The sequence below is a fragment of the Vulpes vulpes genome, chromosome 6, assembly GCF_048418805.1.
Source record: "Vulpes vulpes isolate BD-2025 chromosome 6, VulVul3, whole genome shotgun sequence".
Classification (NCBI taxonomy): domain Eukaryota; kingdom Metazoa; phylum Chordata; class Mammalia; order Carnivora; family Canidae; genus Vulpes; species Vulpes vulpes.
The window spans coordinates 63075242-63094616 of record NC_132785.1 but is presented as its reverse complement, the minus strand read 5'-3'; the positions used below and the strand labels follow the sequence as shown (position 1 = coordinate 63094616).

General features: G+C 41.8%; 1 protein-coding gene across 2 annotated transcripts in view; it reads right to left on the bottom strand.

Moving 5' to 3' along the window:
- GOLGA5 (golgin A5) overlaps positions 1–18062 on the bottom strand; it is a 32794-nt gene extending 14732 nt beyond the window's left edge. Inside the window, exons 1-6 of one of the 2 annotated variants that reach the window (XM_072761173.1) lie at positions 17868–18062; positions 15550–16123; positions 8418–8645; positions 6858–7077; positions 5842–5965; positions 2725–2928 (exon numbers count right to left, since the gene is read on the bottom strand). In XM_072761173.1, the coding sequence (XP_072617274.1) occupies positions 2725–2928; positions 5842–5965; positions 6858–7077; positions 8418–8645; positions 15550–16093 (1320 nt within the window). In that variant the 5' untranslated portion in view covers positions 16094–16123; positions 17868–18062. Of the gene's footprint in view, positions 1–2724; positions 2929–5841; positions 5966–6857; positions 7078–8417; positions 8646–15549; positions 16124–17244; positions 17733–17867 lie in introns of those variants that run through there. The other variant, XM_025985566.2, reaches the window with a different exon arrangement.
- Between the last annotated feature and the right edge of the window lie 1313 nt (positions 18063–19375).

Below are 19375 nucleotides of genomic sequence, written 5' to 3'. Positions count from 1 at the left end.
GAAAGGATACGTTAGAAGAAGAGATTCAGTGTGGGAAGCCTAGTTTAGAAGTGCTATAATTCTAGGCCAGCAGTAAGGACCATCAGCTCTTTCACCTTCAATATGAATATCTGAGGAGCACCTGGGTGGCTCAGCGGTTGAGCATCTGACTTTGGCTCAGGGCATGATCCTGGGGTCCTGGGAACGAGTCCAGCATTGGGCTCCCTGTAGGGAGCCTACAGGGAGCCTGCTTCTCCCTCTGCCTGTGTCTCTGCCTCTGTCTCTCATGAATAAATAAAATCTTAAAAAAAAAAAAAAAAAAAGGAATATTTGAGATGCACTCTCCTCCATCAAAAATAATTTTTCCTTTTTATGTGGTACAATTATGGGTGATTTCTTCAAATTTCTCTATATTTTTCAAATTTTCTGTAACACACATAATTCTTTCTCTGCCCACATATAGCTAATGCCCAGACCCCTGTGTTGAGCTTCAGGCCTGTATTTCTGACTGCCTTCCCGAACCTTTCACCTCAGTGTCACATCAATTTTCCAAACTCCTTGTGACTTGTCCTAATGTCCATCTGTGCTAGCCTATGGTCTTTCCTGTTTCTCTGCTGCACTAAGGGAGCATATTACTCATGCAGTCAAACCAGAAAAACGGAGTCCTCCTACATTCCACTTGCATTTCCTCTTCCTCCAGTTAAATCCCTAAGTCTCAGATCTCACCTCCTACATGTCTCTTAGCTGTCCCATCTGCCACCCTCATTGCCACAAATTAGACCAGGTCCTTATAACTTCTCACCATTAATTCCAATACTCTTCCCTTTACCATTGCCCTCTTACCATCCCATCCTCACCCCTAAATGCAGCAATTAATGGAGCACCTCCTAAGGGCCCAGCCCTATGCCAATTCTCCCCTCACCTCCTCATCGCCACCAGTCCTCATGTTCAATATGATCATGCTGCTCAGATTTCCCTCACCTCACACCCCTACCACCACCTAGGAGATAAAAATCAAAACTCTCTGCACAGGATGTGAGGCCCTTCATGGTCTGGCTTCTGCCTGTCATTGAGTTTTCTCTCCCACCTCTTACTCCCTACCCTCCATGCTCCAGTGGCAGGCAACTAGCTGCCGTCCACTAAATATACCATGGTCCCTCAGACCCTCTTTGCTCCAGCACAGCTGTTCTATCTGAAATCTCTTCCTACTCATCCTTCAAGCTCCTGTTTAGACAGCATCTCCAGTCATCCCTGACATCCCTGGCAGATTTAAGGGTTTACTGCATCAGTAACTTCATCGCATCAATTACCTCAGTGTCTTTCTGCTGACTGAATACTATTTTCAGAAAAAAGTCACACCCCCAGCTCCTATCATAATGCCTCACGAATAGTTAGGTGCTCAATAAGTACTTTTAAACCAATTAATAAATTAGAGTGACAGCAAAAGTAATTAGAACAGTTGGGGGGAGATGGATATGCTGTCTCATGAAAGTAGAATCAAAACTGTGCTCATATCCAATAGGAGGCAGAAGATAAAAGACAAAAGTGGAGTCAAAACATCACTGTGGTTCAAGCTCTATTGCCCAGGGAGAAGACAATATTTGTGGAAATGGGAGAAGGAAGGAGAAGCTGGTGTAGGGGATGGGACATCCCATGGAGAGAAGCCTGGCAGGTGCTTAGCAACTGGGCTCAGGAAGTTAGGTTTGGAGACACACTCAAGTCCCATCGAGGTGACAGACAGAAGCAGAATGAATATATGATGACGTGAAGGAAGGAGTGAGAGTGGGCTTAGGACTGAATGGGAGAGGATTCTTTGTCTCTGGAGAGTGGGAAGAGGGTCCGACAGAGACAGAAAGAGCGGTGAAGGAGAGCAGGCAGTGCAGTGGCAGCAGAAACAGGAGTTTAAGAAGGCAGGAGGGCTAACAGTGTCCAACACTCTACCCAAATCAAAGTGCATGGAAACAAAGAAAGAAAATACATACTCAGGCATCTGGGAAGACAATTCCAGAAGTGTACCAGGGACAGAAATTACACAAAGGGGTTAAAGTTAACAGCTCTAAGAGAAAGACAGCATATTTAAAACAATTCCAGTAAGTCTAATGGTGAAAGAAAGGATAGGGAAATGGATCCAAGTGGTCAAAAAGACAAAATATTGTTTTTTCCCTCAGGCAGGAGTTCCAAGATCTAGTCTTTGTTTTTCCACCAAGTAACCATATGCTCTTGAGCAAGCTGAGCTGTAAAAAGGAGGCAGAGAGGAAGACAAAGGGAGAGGACAGATATAGGAGGAAGAGCTGACATAAGGCAGAAGAGGAACCAGTCTACAGGCTGTAAACCCTCCTAGGAAAAGATGAAAGGATACCTCTCCCTCAGGAAAGAGAAGCTGAACACTCCCTGAGATGACATGGGGGACGCTGACTGAGGCTGAGACCAGTGGCTCTGAAAGACTCAATGGAGGATCAGCCACGAAGAATAAAGTGTCTGCTTGACAACACATGTCCATATTGCCATGTTTAAGGTGACAGGTGGAAGACCTGACCGGGGCTGTGACAGAAAATTTTAAATAAAAAGAAAGAAAAGTGGTAGGAACAAGGGACATCTCAGCTTTCTGTAATACCTCTGAGGAAGGCACCTGAAGTGAGCCAACCCAGCCAAACATAAACAAATCCTCTCACAGATCTATATGGAGTCAGAAAGTGTCTCCCACCGGCAAATCCTAACATCCAAAAGAATATATTTCATGCTTACTTGGAGTATTCTGGTAGCTTTTTGCTTGTAATCAATTAATTCCTGCTTAGAGGACTCCAAGTTGGACTTGTACACTTTGACTTGCTGCTGTAGCTCATCGACTCTCTTCTTCTCGTCCGAGTATTTTCTTTCTGCCAAAGTAACTGCTTCTACCAAATTCTGACGTTCCACTTCCATCTTATTAAGGCGTGCAGCAAACTCACTCTGTGACAAATTTTTACATTTTACTTATACCATTTCCTTTGAAATATATTTTACAACCATCTGATCAGATGTCTTATGGGATTTTTTAGCTCAGCCCAGCAACATACCAGGGAAGTTAGAAACAAAAAAACACTTCATTTGTTAGGAACTGAAGAATAGGGAATCTAACGTAGTTGGCTCCCAAATATGGAAATGCATCAGAATCAATTAAGGAGTTTTAAATAAATACTGCCACCCAAAGCCTTCCCTAGGCTTACTGACTTGGAATTTCTAAGAGTAGGCTTGGAAATGAAAATCTGTAAGAAATTTCCAAGGTGGGGATCCCTGGGTGGTGCAGCGGTTTGGCGCCTGCCTTTGGTCCAGGGCGCGATCCTGGAGATCTGGGATCAAATCCCACGTCGGGCTCCCCGTGCATGGAGCCTGCTTCTCTCTCTCTGTGTGTGTGTGTGTGTGTGTGTAACTATCATAAATAAATTTAAAAAATTAAAAAAAAAATTTCCAAGGTGAATCTGGTCAGCCTGATACTAGCTGATCAATGGATAAAAACAGAAAGTCTATCAGAAAGCAAATGAAGGGGCACCTGGGTGGCTCAGCTGGTTAAGCATTCAACTCGTGGTTTTAGATCAGGTCATGATCTCAGGATCCTGAGCTCGAGCCCCACATCAGGCTTTGCACTCAGTGTGGAGTCTGCTTAAGACCCTCTCTCTAAGTAAATTTTTTTTAAAAAGCAAATGAAAACTATAAGTAAACCACTACATCTTTTTTAATAGCACGACTGTTTTCCTTTTATTTCAATTTTCTCATGAATGTAATTTTTTAGCTTAAGAAACTTTTAAAGCACACTCTAGGAAAACACAAGGCCTATCACTTATTAGCCTATCTAGTTCTGAGATTTATATTTTACCTTCTCAAAAGCTCCCATCACCAAAATACTCAGAAAGTGAGGCAGAAGTCCAAAAGCATTTATAGTTCACACAGCAATAATTCAAGCCATAAACCTTTGACCCAATATTAACTTCTATTTTGAAGAAAAAGAAATATGCAATATGTGGCCTTTGGTGTCTTTCATTTAGCATAATCTCTTATAGGTTCATCCCTGTCGTAGCATGAATCAGTACTTCATTCCTTTTCATAGCTGAATGACATCTCCTTGTATATACACTTTGTTTATCCATTCAGCAACTGATGGATATTGTAGTATTTCCAGTTCAGGGCTATTGTGAATAATGCTATGAACATCCATGTATAATTTTCATGGACAGATATTTTCAATTCTCTTGGGTATACACCTAGGACAGAACTGCTAGGTCACATGGTAACTCTACGCTTAGCTTTTTGAGGAATTGTCCGTTAGGGGAAAACTTCTGAATATGTTTATAACAACTGGGTATGTGAATTATTTTTTCACCTCTAAATTTTATGAAATCTAAATATAGATTAAGTATTATGTGAGAATATTTATGACTGAATTAAGTATAAAATATACCATATTTTAAAGAGTCAGTTTGGAAAAACAAATGTAAAATATCTCATTAAAAATCATTAATGATTTTTATTATTAACTACAATGTTGAGGGACGCCTGGGTGGCTCAGTGGTTTAGCACCTGCCTTTGGCCCAGGGTGTGATCCTGGAGTCCCGGGATCGAGTCCCCACATCAGGCTCCCTGACTGGAGCCTGCTTTTCCATCTGCCTATGTCTCTGCCTCTCTCTCTCTGTGTCTCTCATGAATAAATAAATAAAATCTTAAAAAAAAAAAAAAAGGCTACATGTTGAAATGATAGAACTTTGATTTTTGTTGGTGTTTTTAAATAGGCTCCGTGCCCAGCATGGAGCCTGAAGCAGGACTTGAACTCATAATCCTAAGATCAAGACCTGAGCTAAGATCAAGAGTCAGACACTTAACGGACTGTGCCACTCAGGTGTCCCAAAATGACAGTACTTTGGATATACTGTGTTTAGTAAAATACATTCATAAGATTTTCAAAAAAACCCACACTAGCTGATAGTTACTTTCAGAGCTGAACTATTTTTACCTGTTGAAAAAACAGGCTGGACCAGTGGTCCTCAACCTTACTGGCCAATAGATACACCTGTGAATCTTACAAAACTTAAACACCACTACTTATGCCCTACCTCACACAGTGGGATGGGATTCCCTGGAGTAAAGACCCAGCATCAGAAAGTATTAAAAGCTACAAAGTAATTCTAATGTATAGACAGGGTTGAGAATCACTGAACTAAAATGCAAAAAAAAAAAAAAAAAAAATGTGTTTAAGAGTAAAACTCTACATATTATGCACAACTTTCTCTGGAAATAAAAGAATCAGATTAAACTGGAGTCAGAAAAAGCTTTAAAAAAAATAAACAAGATGCTTCACACCAGCTTTTTTTCCCTCACTTAGCAAAGTGTCTTATTCAAAAGTTTCTCAGCACCATCTAGTTTTAAGAGGCCTCAAATCAGCTTTTCATCAAATAATGGTAATGTTTGTTGCACAATAAAATTAAACGAAAAAATATTTTATCTCTAATCAGTATTATCTGTTTTAGTTATATTTCTTTTTTTAAGGGGTGCTGAGGGGCTGTTCCCCTTTTACTATTGACAGAGGTTTCTCTACAGAGAATGTAACACCCCTTCTCTCTGGGACCACTGTCCAACCTATGCATCATCCCTTCAAGTACCGTCTCAGAAGAAAAGTCCCCACATTTCCTGCCGACATCCTGTTGATCACAGAGGATGTTGAACTTTAATTGTATTCCAGTACGTAAGAGTAATAAGCAAATTTAGCAAGAATGAAGCTAAAGTTTCAAACACTTGGTTTTTGTCACAGAGATTTTTCCAAAATGCACTACAGAATTTTATTAAATAGTAAATGCATTATAAAGCAGCATAAAGTCATTCCTCCTCTCTAACCTGTATTTGTTTACAGCTCTCTTGCTCTCTCTTCCGGGCGGCATCCGCTTCATGCAATCTCTCCTGAAGGGTTTGCAGAGCTTGGTTCTGCAGGCTGCTACCTTCGCTGTGATCCTGCATTATTCTAAAAGAAAAGACATCACTTGAAAGGACAGTGTACAAGTGATAAGGGGGATTAATTTTTTTTTTTTTTAGGGGGATTAATTTTTAAAGCACTGGCTTGTTAGCACTAAAGAGATGGTTCGACTGGGGTGCCTGGGTGGCATAGCTGGTTAAGCATCTGACTCCTGGTTTCGGCTCAGGTTGTGATCTCAGGGTCCTGAGATCAAGCCCTATGTTGGGCTTCATGTTCAGCACAGAGTCTACTTGAGATTCTCCCTCTCTCTCTCTCTCTCTCTCTCTCCTTCTGCCCCTTTACCCACCCCTCCAAAATTAAAAAATCTTTAAAAAAAAAGATGGTTTGACTAAAATATTCTTTTTAGAAAAGATTTTATTTATTTATTTGACAGAGAGAGAGAGAGCACAAGCAGGGGGAGCATCAGAGGGAGAAGGAGAAGCAAGCTCCCCACCAAGCAGGGAGCCCAATGCAGGGCTCAATCCCAAGAACCTGGAATCATGACGTAAGCTGAAGGCAGATGCTTAACCAACTGAGCCACCAGGGATCCCTTGACTAAAATATTCTTAAAGATATCTTTTTGCCTTTTAATGGAATACAATCTATATTTTTAGGCATCCAAATATATGCATATATAACATGTCATTATACGTCAAAAAATTAGTAACACTATGTTTTTCTAATATTTTTAGATTCAGAATTTGCTAGCAATGCATCTCAAGATTCGAATAATCAACTTTTAATCAAGCACATTTCCAACATTATTAAAATATAAATTTTCCCTCTCTGAATTACAAAAGCTAAGTTTTCATAAGGTAGTACACACTACAGTGTTTATCATTACTTAATATTGGAATGAATCTTTCCAGTTCCCTTTTTCATTATTACTCGAATGAGCTACCGTGACTTTTCACTCTGTAAGGCTTCCAGGGCTTCAGTGCGAGTGTTCAGGAGCTGGTCAGCTTCCTGTAGCCTCACTTTCAGCACAGCCAGTTGAGAGTCCTTGGCGGCCACCGCTTCAGTCAGGTCATCTACTTGGGCTCGAAGTTCTCGAGTTATTCGATCACTCTTTGAATGGTCAACATTCCACTTTTCAACTCTTGCTCTTGCTTTGTTTAATTCTTTAAAAAAGAGAGAGAGAAATTTCTCTATTCGTGCAAATACATTTTTCTCAGAGCACATACAGACTCTCTTTTGTGTCCCTATCATATTTACTGCCAAAATTAAGAGCTTACATATATCTTCAAATTTGCTCCAAATGGGATACTCATTTCTCAAGGCCATCATTCACATCTATATTACAGTTAATAGGTTGGAAAGGGCATGATGTGAGCTGCTTTTCTATAAAAAAAATTCTTTTTGAGACATATCATAAAGCATTTGGGAGCCAAAATCAGTATACAGCAGAGTTCAGAACACTAAACCAGTGAGTGGATTTGTGGAGTTCTGCGAGGGACAGGAAGAATGCAAATACAAATCAAGGGTAGATAACGTACACCCCAGTAAGACCAAAACAAACAAAATCAAAACCTGAAGATAAACAGGAAAAAAATCTGTTTCTCTTGATTACTGTAGCAAAAAGATCTATTTTTAAAATTGAGAACATTGGTGCAAAAAGAACAATGCAGTACAGATTTCCACATCCTTGCATATCATCTGTAACAGCAGCTTGCAAGCAAAAAAATATTTTGTTTTCAATATTAAAGCAAACTTTATAGGGTCTCAGCAAAAGCTCTATTTCTCTGTCTACATGGGTCTGGTAAAGTGAAGCTTTTGCTGAACTCAGTCCAACAAGCCTTCAACTTTCTTCCTCTTGTACTCTTCTGGGCTTCCATCTGTGTCTTGGCAAAACATTTCCCACTGTCCCTGCACTCCTTTCCAATCACTGCCAGGAACCAAGGCAGAGACTCCTTCTCTTCTCCCTTTTTTTTCCCTCAGCCACACTTATGTTAGGACTAACATATTCTGGCCCCACAACCTCATTCATAGGATTATTTACTTTTAAATTACCCATTTCTGAGGAATCCAAGGGTTTTCTACTCTAGGGCCTCTTTACTGCATATTTCAAGAGGGTATTATTCAAACTGAATTCCATGTTCACTTTACATCTCCTGGAGCAGTGCAATACTCTGACCACGCCTACAGGTGCACTCCTTTGTTTAATCCCACCTTTGGTTCATGAACAGTCCCCTCTAAGGTTCAGAAGACATCAAATTAACCAGATGATTACTAATGTTCTCAATTCTCAAATTTCATAACTCCTAAAGAATGACCAAACAAGCCAATGCTCTGTTTCAGGTTGGAAGGATGATGGCTGGTCCCATTTCTAAATCTAGGCCCTATAGTTCTACAGAAACACTATAAATTTCATGTGAAATATTTCTAAGTTTCAGTGTAATCACGTTCTGTTTATTTTAAAATATTAAATTCCTAATCCTCCACAATTTAAATAAGGCTCTACCTTCTTGAGTTTCCTTGGATCTTTGGAGTAATGAGGCCATTTCCTGATTTAAAGACTGAACTTCATTCCTCAACAGTTGATTCTCCAATCGGAGATTAGACAGTTCATGTGATTTGCCATCATGAGTAGGTGTTGGGTTGTGGTCAGTGGAGGCAGCACTTGATGATACATTTTCTTTTGAAGAATCCTCCTGAACTTCATGGCCAGAATCTGAATTATTAGAGGTTTCTGTAAGAAAGAGAGTATATTTTTGTGACACTGGAACACTCACTACATACACATAAAAAGCTTACTTTGGTAGAATGTCTTTTGGCTCAAGGTGACTGCTATAGCTAAAATATCATAAAAAAAGATCACTTAAATTCTCAAAATATTTCCTTTTGATGAAATTTCATTGTCCTACATGGAGGCTATAGAGCTCTAAGGATTTCAAAATTTGGATGTACTGAATGAATGGTGATAAAGAACAAGCACAAGAATACAGTTCTGGAAAGGAGAAAATCAGAGATAATTTAAGCAGTTAGGTTTAGGTAAAAAGAGTTTGTTTCCCTTTGTCTCCAAAGCATTTTCTTAAAAAAAAAGTCTTTTCAGTGAAAATACTAGAAAGGCACAAAAGAACAGCTGTGGGTTTCAGCAAGGAAAGTAACAACAGGTCAGAGCAATTTGTTACATACCAAACTGGAATCTAAAGTGCCTTACAAAAAGAGAGACTCGTAAATTCAGATTCATCTTGTTTTCAGTACTGTGATCCAAATACATGTTTTACTTAAAAAAATCAGGTATATGCTACAAAGCGAACTATATCTAAACGATAAAATGGACTAAGTAACTATATGGGTAAAAAAGCTGACACTTCACAAAGAAAGATAAATGATCAAAAAGCATATGAAAAAGTTCTCAACATCTTCAGTGATCAAGGAAATGCAAATTAAAACCACAATGAGAACCAATACAAACCAGCCTGAATGGCTAAAATTAAAAGGACAACACCAAATGCTGACAAAGATGTGAAGCAGCCAGAACTGTCACAGATTACCGGTGGGAGTACAACACAATATATCCACTGTAGAAAAAGGTTCTGCGATTTCTTATGAAATTAAATATGCACCTATTTCACCCAGTGACTCCCCTCCCAGGTTTTCATTTCCAAGAGAAATGAAAACATTTTTCCCACAAAATAGACAAGTGCAAGAATGTTCATAGCAGCTTTATTCACAATAACCAAAAACTGGAAACAATCCATTGCCCATAAAAGAAAACGGATAAATTGTGGAATATTCGATAGAACACTAGAGAATAAAAAAGACCTACTGATATACCCAATAACATGGATGAATCTAAAATGATGAGTAAAAGAAGTCAGAAAAGAGAGTGTGCACACATATATACTACACGTTTCCATTTATATGAAGCTTTAGGACAAAAACTAAGGTAAAAGGGATGCCTGGGTGGCTCAGTGGTTGAGCGTCTTGTCTTTGGCTCAGGGCATGATCCTGGAGACCTGGGATCCAGTCCCACATCAGGCTCCCTGCATAGAGCCTGCTACTTCTCTCTCTGCCTGTGTCTCTGCCTTTCTCTGTGTGTCTCTCATGAATAAATATATATATATATATATTTAAAAGAAAAAAAAAACTAAGGTAAAAAAAATCACAACAGTGGTAGTTAGGGAAATAGGGTGGAAAGATTAACTGGAAAGGGACATGAGGGAAAGGGGAAAGAAGTGTTCATCATCATCAAAGTGTGTGTTACATAGATATAACCATTTCCCTGTATAGCTAAGATTTGTGCATTTCAATATACAGAAAAAAATTATGAGATAAATGGAAATCTGAATAATGACTAGGCACTAGAAGACACTAAGGAATTATTAAAGTTTTAGGGTGATAATGGCATGGATGTTCATTTTTAAAGCTTGCATATTGGGGCACCTGGGTGGTTCGGGCAGTTAAGCACCTGACTTCAGCTCAGGTCATGATCTGAGGGTCTTGGGATGAACCCTACTCCCTGCTCCCTGCTCAGTGAGGAGTCTGCTTCTCTCTCTCCCTCTGCCCCTCCCCCTGCTTGTACCCCTCTTCTCAAATTAATTTTTTAAAAAAAATAAAGCTTGCATTTTTAGAGTAATAAAATGAAGTATTTCTAGAAGAAACGATAGGAGATCTTTGATTTGCTTCAAAATAATTCTGTGGAAGGTAAAAGTAAAGGAAGGGATGGAAAATAGGGGGTATAAATAAAATAAGAATGGCTGTCAAGTGTTGATTAATGTAGCCAGACAATAAGTAATATTGGAGGGAGTCATCAAAATCTACTTTGATATGCTTGAAATTTCCAAAATAGAGATCCTTCAAAAGAAATATATATCCAGGGATCCCTGGGTGGCGCAGCGGTTTAGCGCCTGCCTTTGGCCCAGGGCGCGATCCTGGAGACCCGGGATCGAATCCCAAATCAGGCTCCCTGCATGGAGCCTGCTTCTCCCTCTGCCTATGTCTCTGCCTCTCTCTCTCTCTCTGTGATGACTATCATAAATAAATAAATTAAAAAAAAAAAAAAAGAAATATATATCCAAACTTGAGGGATATACCTAAAGTTGTATTTTAGAAGGACATCTATAGTGTTTAGGCAGCCCGGGTGGCAGCGGTTTATTGCCACCTTCAGCCCAGGGCCTGATCCTGGAGACCCGGGATTGAGTTTCACGTTGGGCTCCCTGCATGGAGCTTGGTTCTCCCTCTGCCTGTGTCTCTGCCTCTCTCTCTCTCTCTCTCTGTGTCTCTCATGGGTAAATAAATAAAAAAACAAAACAAAACAGAATAAACCCCAAAGCAGAAATTAACAATAAAGATCAGAAATTAACAAAATAGAAAACAAACTTGCTAGAGAGAATTAAAATGGGACATATCATAAACACTATGCCAAAAAATTTTTAGATGTGTACTATGTTGAAACCTACCAAACTGTATACTTAAAAACGTATAATATATTATATGTGAGTTATACTTAACACTATTTAAAAATAAAGGGGGGGGGCATTTAGCCCAGTGCCAGATATTGATATTTTTCTGGTAGTATCTGTGATCAAACTTTAGTTTCTACAGGGTCAGTATGAATGTATTAGTGTCCAACTGGGTTTGTTTCAGCTATGACACTTTCATTATTTCCCTAAAATTAAGTAAAATAAATATAATCTCCCAAAGTGTATATGGAATACATAAACTCTTAGGGAAAAAAAAATGTAATTTACCAAAAACAGAAGAAATGGAAAACCAGTGGAATCAATAGTTAAAATCTTCCATTAAGAATACTGCAGGGGCGCCTGTGTGGCTTAGTCCACTGATCATCTATCTGCCTTCAGCTCAGGTCGTGATCACAGGATCCTGGGATCCAGCCCTACATCAGACTCCCTGCTCCGGAGAATCTCCTTGTCCTTCTCCCTCTGCCCTTCCCCTAGGCTTGTGCTCTCACTCAAATAAATAAATAAAATAAAATAAAATAATACCACCAATAATACCACCCTAGACCCTAATGGTTTTACCAGTGAGTTCCAGCAAACAATCAGGGAATAAATAATCTTACATCAAATAATTAAGACAACAGAAAAGGAGGGAACATTTTGCAATTCATTTTATAAGGCTAACATAACTAATATTGAAATCTAACAATATTACAGGTCAATTTGGCTTATGAAATAAATGCAAAAATCCTAACCAGAATATTAGCAAGCTAAAAGTATACCACATTAATATTAATGAACAAAAATCGTAAAAAATCATATGCTATCTTACGCATACAGAAGAAAACACTGCTAAAATTGAACAGTAAAATTCAAACTAGATATATATAGAAACATTCTACACTTGATTTAAAAAAGTACCTATGAGAAGCCTAACACATACATTGTATTTGGTGAAACAAAGCCTTCTGTTTAAGACAAAGATACAAAATTGGTTTTCAGTTCGAGCCAATGCAGTGGGGCAACGAAAAGATTTTTTTTTAAAAGATAAAAAAGGATTAAGAAGAAACCAAACTATCATTATCTACAGATACCGTGTTGTTTAAAATCTAAATGAATGCACAGAAAAATATGAAGATTAAGAGCTATGTAGAGATCGTTGTGTTAAAAGCCAATACATCAGCAACAGAAAGCAAAAATTAAAAAGGATACCATCTACAAGTTTCAAAAAATACATAAGACCTTCATGGAGAAAACTATAAAATCTTAATGAAAGACATTTAAAACTTGAATTGAGATTATACCATGTTATAATGGGTAAAAACCTCAGTAATGTAAAGATGCTGATTCTTACTCAACTAACTGTCCACATAGAAGCAATGGACTCCCAATAAAAAGGCTAACAGATTTTTTGTAGAATTGGAAAGAAAATTCTAAAATGAATATGGATGTAAGAAAAAGTCCAAGAATAGCCAATACACTCTTGAAGGACCAGGTGGGAGAAATTCCTCTAGGAGATATCAAAATACTATAAAACTACATTAATTAAGACAGTGTGGCACTGGCACAAAAGCAAATAGCCCAATGAAACAGAATTAAGTGCCACAGTGCACTTAAAAAACAGTGATGTAGAGACGGATACTTGGTAATATGCCAGGGGTGACACTGCAGATTGATAGAGAAAGGAAATATTTTCAATGAATGATACTGGTTGTTGAGATAACAGATTTTCAACTCCTCTCTTCTTTTTCATCTGAAATATATGAAGAATATCTATGAATCAATAAGGAAAAAGACAAATGATCCACTGGAAAAAAACTGATCAAAGGACTTGAACAGGCACTTCCCAGAAGATGAAATCTGAATAAATATCTGAAAAGATGCTCGACCTCATTAATACTGAGAAAAGTAAAAAACAACAAAACTTTTCACATCTGAGTAACAAAGCATAAAGTCATTGAAAATATCCCATATTGGTGAGAATGCAGAGCAAAAGGAATATTAACCACAGTTGGTCAAGTATAAATTGGTACAACTTCTTCAGAAAACAACTCTGGTGTACCAGTATACTTGAACACCAGCACACCTCACAACTCAGCAATTCCATTTATGGATATTTCTAGGCATCCTAGGGCACTGGTTTTCAACCTAGGGTGACCTTGTTCTCCAAGGGACGTCTGGGAATATAGAGAAACATTTTTGGTTGTCACAAGTGGGTATGCCATTGGCATCTAATGGGGTAGGAGGCCAGGGATGCTGCTGCACATCCTACAAAGGACAGGACAACTTCCAACAACAAAGATTTATTCTACCCAAAATGTCAGTAGTCCCAAGATTGAGAGACCCTGCCCTAGAGAAATAAAATTTAATCTTTAAAACTTCCATGTATTGGGGTACCTGGGTGGAATGGTCAGTTAAGGGTCAGCCTTCTGCTCCGGTCATGATCACGGGCTCCTGGAATGGAGCTCCAAAGCGCCCCCATGGCATGGTGGGCTCTCTTGTTCAGTGGGGAGTCTGCTTCTCCCTGTCCCTGCTACCCACCCACCCCCACTTATGCTCTCTCCTCCTCTATGTCAAATAAATAAATAAAATCTTCTTAAAAAAAACCCAAAACTCCCATGTATTAACTGGTTCTAACCAGCTTTCCCTTGATCCATCCTTTGACAAATCTAAGAGGTTTTCCTTAAAAGTAAAAAATATTGTAACTTTCTTTGAAAGACCTCTGTTAACACCACATTGCTATGTCACTTCCACCTTACACTGGCCTAGTAACCACCTGGAGAACAAAACAAAAATATCACATGCCATGGCTCTGTCCCCAGAAAGTCTGATTCAAGAAGTCTGGGGAGGAACCCATTTTTTATTAATCACACAAATGTTTAAATGCAGGTCGTTCAGGGACCACTCTTTAAGAATGATGTGTACGAATAATGGGTTTAAACATGTAAACAGAGGTATACAGGGCCTTCAGAAGCAGCTCCCAACCTCTGCTAACTTCATTTTCTTCACTACTGTCCCAGAGCAACTATTCTAAACAAACTTTTTAAAGATTCTCTGCACTGAATGCTGTCTCCAATCCTCCTTTTCTGGAAAACTTCTACTCTTTCTTTAAGTCCCAGCTCATATTACAGACCCCCCCGTGAATCATCACTTAATACCTTAGGCAATTAGTTCCTTTCTCCTTAGTGCCTCCACAATACTCCAACCGTATATCAATTACTGTATTTACTATACTATATACTAATATACTTTATGTAAATTATCTGTTCACACATGTCTCACCCACCAGACCCTGCTGAGAGATATGTAGGTGTGTGTACATAATTAGTCAACTGCTACTGCATGACCTGGACTTGAAAGCCCCCCCAAACTTGCCTCTTTACCACTTTATCTTGAAGATACAAGACAGATTTTATTCACCAACAGCCAAGACTGTGGGAGAAGCTGTAACATTTAAGAAAATAACCAGCTTCCGTTAATCATCATCTCTATAAAGAATCTCTGGAAGAACCTATCATGTGTATTACTATTTTAAAAATGGTAAGTAAGTACTTGAATTAGCCACATTACCATGTTAACTTCATTTTTTGGGGTGAGAAGATACACAGGTAGAGGCAATTTCACATCAAACTAAATAACTGAAAACAAGAATTCTAAACTGTTACTTCACTACCATGTCAATGCCTTCAACCCTCCAGCTTGGATTGAAGTTCAGTCTCTCACCTTTACTTCTGAGGGATGCACAGGGAAAACACACACACACACACACACACACAAATCCTCACAATCCAGGATATATATGAAGTACAGCCTCTTATTTTATAATCCCGGAAAGAAATGAAATGAGACAGTCCCAAATCCAAAACTACGTTTTCTTTCAGATTTCAAAACTGCCTTTTTTGTATTTTAAAATATCTTAGAAAATCATTCTGGACAGAATTTCTTAGATGCTAGGCTGGGCAAAGTTACCGAACAGACAGCATTTAAACGTCCCTATTATAATAGTATATTGACTAATAGCATGACATGTTGTCACCCTTGTTTATACCACACATTTCAGAGACTGCCTCTGTACCAGTGGGAAAAGGTAATAAAACAGAAGATGAGAAACACTATCAGAACATTTCAGGCTATGATAACACATCCAATTTTCTTTACTCTAAAAGAAACAGAGGGCTGATTAACTACCATCATTTTGGCTCCCAGGAGGATTTTCCTCAATGGTTTTCACGGTGGTTTTGCTGGTGTTCATAGAACTGACAGTTGCTGTCCGAGAGCTCTGAAAGACAGGTGTCTTGCTCTTTTCTTTTTTGATTTCCACCCTCCCGGAAGGCTCCTTCTGGGAACTATTAAGAAAGTCAAACAGCAGCTCATCATCAGGTTCTGACTTTTTTCTTCGAACGAACTGGGATGACGGCCTAGGAACAGATGCATTTTCAACAGGATGGGAAGCCTCCACTGGCGTCCTGGAGCCTACTTTTACATTTGCGGTGCCAGCTAAGATAGTGGCTTTCTGATTTCTAATGTTATCAGCTGCTGAGGAAATATATGTGGCTTTAGATTCAGTCTGATAAGTCAAATCTGTATTTTGCTGGAGTTCAGGATAGTCAGCATTTTTGTTATATATGCTGTTGCTGGGGTTCTCTTTTCTACTGAGAGCTGTTGCAGCCCCTTGATCAACTCGATTTAAAAGATCTTCTGCCTTTCCCGCAAGATCGGCAAACCAGGACATGTTGGAAGCAGAAGAGTGCTATCGGTGAACCTATAAAAACGACATAAAGTGATTAGGATGGTATAACAGCAGAGCATAGCAGTTAGGACCAGGCTCCAGAGTCACACAATCCTGGACTGAAAGCCTAACCGTGCCTCTTACTAACTATGTAACCTTGAGCAATCTACTTTGAACTGAAAAGCTTTATCTAGAAAATGAGGAAAATAAGTGTACTTACATTATAGGACAGCTTAAAGATGACATAATAGATTTAAAAAACTCTTTGCAAAATGCCTGACACACAGCAGACACTCATTTTAGTAATTGCCATTACCATAATAATCACACCTATCGCTAGGGTTATAACTATTTCAACAAAAGGCAAATATTAATGTAGCAAATGCATTCAAAAAGCAAATATCTGAGATGGCAAAATTGCAGTACAACCAAATAAAAACAATTCCCTAAAGTTTGCCTTAAGGTGCTAAAACCTGAATAAACTTCTGATACTAAATCCATCCTTGTGTTAACATACAGCATGCGGTATTATCATGGATAATTTAGGTGTGCACGTAATCTGCGTAAAGTACACCTACAATAATTTACACACTCAGTACCTACTATGTGCACACTGGCTAGTTCAGAATAAAAAAAAAAAAAAAAAAAAAGACCGCATAGCCATGTATCTGATAAGCAGACCTGAGTACTCGCAGTGTGCCACAATGAATCAGTGATGAATTAGTCCTTACAGAAGAATACCTTACAAATCAGTCAACAACTGTTTCTTGAATGTGCGCACTGTTCCTCGGTCCTGGAATGCTCTTTCGGTTACCTCTTTCTTGTTCTCAGTCTCCACTGGCGTCTGCTTCAGAACCCACCCAGGTGAGGTCCCATCATTCTGCTCACATGCTATGCTTCCCCCTCACCACCCTCCACGTTTTACGTGGCTTCTTCCTGTCTCGTTGTACGTGTCACACATAGTTCTTCACGACCACATTATGCGGTCAGCAGCAGTATTCCTTTTTCCCCAAATGGGGAAAAGATTTAGAAAGATCCCAGAGTCCAGATGGCAGCTTCGCAGCTCAAGTCCAAGTCGGCCAAACCCACTCTTTTTAGCCCCCGCCCTTCCATCTAGCCTCTCAGCATCTGAGTAACCTCAAGAAGGAACTCACCCTCTACACCTGCTCCTTACAGAATGGGGCCGATCCCGGCCTGTGTATCTCGTAGCTGGCGAGCCGGGACGAGGCGGTCAGCGGGCGGAAAACAGTCCCGCCGGGAGCGCGGCCAGAACACACGCGCCGGCGCCCTAACCCGCCTCCCGCTCCAAGGTCCAGAGGGCCTCGAACAGCAGCCCGCGCCTTAACACCGGGCACCACTTTCAGGACGAGCGCGGGTCCTGGGCACGTGCCCGGGTCGCAGCTCCGCGGGCCTAGGAGGTGCGGTGCCCTCGGGGACGTCTCAGGCGCTGCGCCCAGGGACGGCCCACCCGGCGGCGGAGAGGGCGACGGGCACGGCGGGCGGGGTCCGCACCCAGCAGCGGCAGGGCCTGCTCCGAGGCCGGGCGTCAACACGGCGCGGGAGCTCCGCGGCTCCCCGCCCTCGCAGGGCCCCTGGGGCGGGCGGCGCGGCCGAGCCGGGCGGAGGGGAGACGCCGGCCCCGAGCACCTGCTGCGGCCCCGGGAGCTCGCCCGCCCGCCCCTCGCCCCACACGCGGAGGCTCGCGGGCCGGCCCGCGCCCAAGGCCGTTACGCCGCGGCGGACCCGTCCGGCCCACTGGGCCCACGCGCCGCCTCACCTGGGGACTCGGGCGCGGCTGCACTGCGGCCTCGGCGCCCTCCCGGGCCGCCCCACCTCAGCGCCCGCGGCCAGCGGCCCGGCAGCGCCGAACCTGCTCCGGCCCCGCCGCGGCCCGGCTCCTCTTCCGGGAGACGTGGAAGGGCGGCGAGGACCCCAAACAGAGTGGCCTCCGAGCTGCCTGAGCGGCCGGCCCGGCGCGGCCACCGCGGCGACTCAGGCGGCGGCACCGCGCGGGCGGCTGCGGGGACCTCGCTCCCGGCCACGCCCCCGGCCACGCCCCCGGCCACGCCCCTTCCGCCCAGCGCGTGACGTGGCGCCCTCCCCGCGGACGACGGCCCGCACGCGGCCGGCCGAGCGCTGTAGGCCTCGCCCAGCGGGGGCGGGGCCCGCCCGGGAGGAGCTCGAGCCCGAGTCGGGCGGGGCGAGAGGCGGGTGGGCCCGGCAGCCTGCGCCCGGCGCTTCCTCCTCCGCCTGCCAGCTTTACGGGCGAGGATGCTGAGGACCCAGGGCAGGGTCCCTGATTTCCTGGAGTTGGCCTTCAGGTGGCGGAGACAGCTATTAAGTAAGCAATGACGGAGCGAGACGATTTTAAGAAGCGGGGGAACCGCTGTAAATGGTGCCATCAGGGAAGCTGTCTCTGGGGCGGTGCCAGTTTGAGCGGAGACCCAAAAGACGGAAAAGACCTAGAAGGTCCCGCCATACAGCAGAGTGGTAGTCGGGTTATGCATACGGCTCACGGGATATTTGAAATTAGTCTAAGATCCACGTTCAGTAATTGAACAGATACTCGGCTCCTGCTCTGGTGCACGGGATTGGGCTGATTGGGCTCTAATAACAAGCCTACACCGTAGTCCCAGGGACCCCATTTTCAGACGGTGGAAACTAAGACGCAGGGAGATTAAGTAACTTGTCTAGGACCATCCTCATGAAGAGTCAGTCCACGGTCCTCGAAAGCCTGTGCCCTTAGACTCAGTGTTTTTTTTTTCTCCAATTGAATATTGGGAATGATTACAATTTCTTCTCTTCGCAAGTCAGATGTAGTCCAGTCTAGTGAATGGAAAAACTTTCATCGACAGCTGGAAGTAATAACAATAAATGATAATAATACTACCCAACATTTCTTGAGCCCTTATTAAGTGCAGAATACTCATGCTTCATCTCGTTTAATTCTTACAACAATGGTAAGGAAGATGCGGTTATTACCTTGTGATAGGTGGTCTGGTTCCTAAGAGCTGTCCCATCAGCTCTCTTGATCTTCCCCTCTCCTGAGAATAGCTAGTCCAGATACGGCTGCTCCACCCCTGCGTCCAGGAAGGAAAAAGAGATGCCAAGCCACCCACATCTAACATGTCACAGGAGTGAAAAATAAACCTTTGCTTTTCGATGCCCCTGAGATTTGGGGACTGTATCTTATACATCCTTACCTAATGAAATATGATTAATACCTCCATTTCACAGATGAAGACACAGATTCAGAGAGGCTGTTACTTTCCCACGATCACTGTG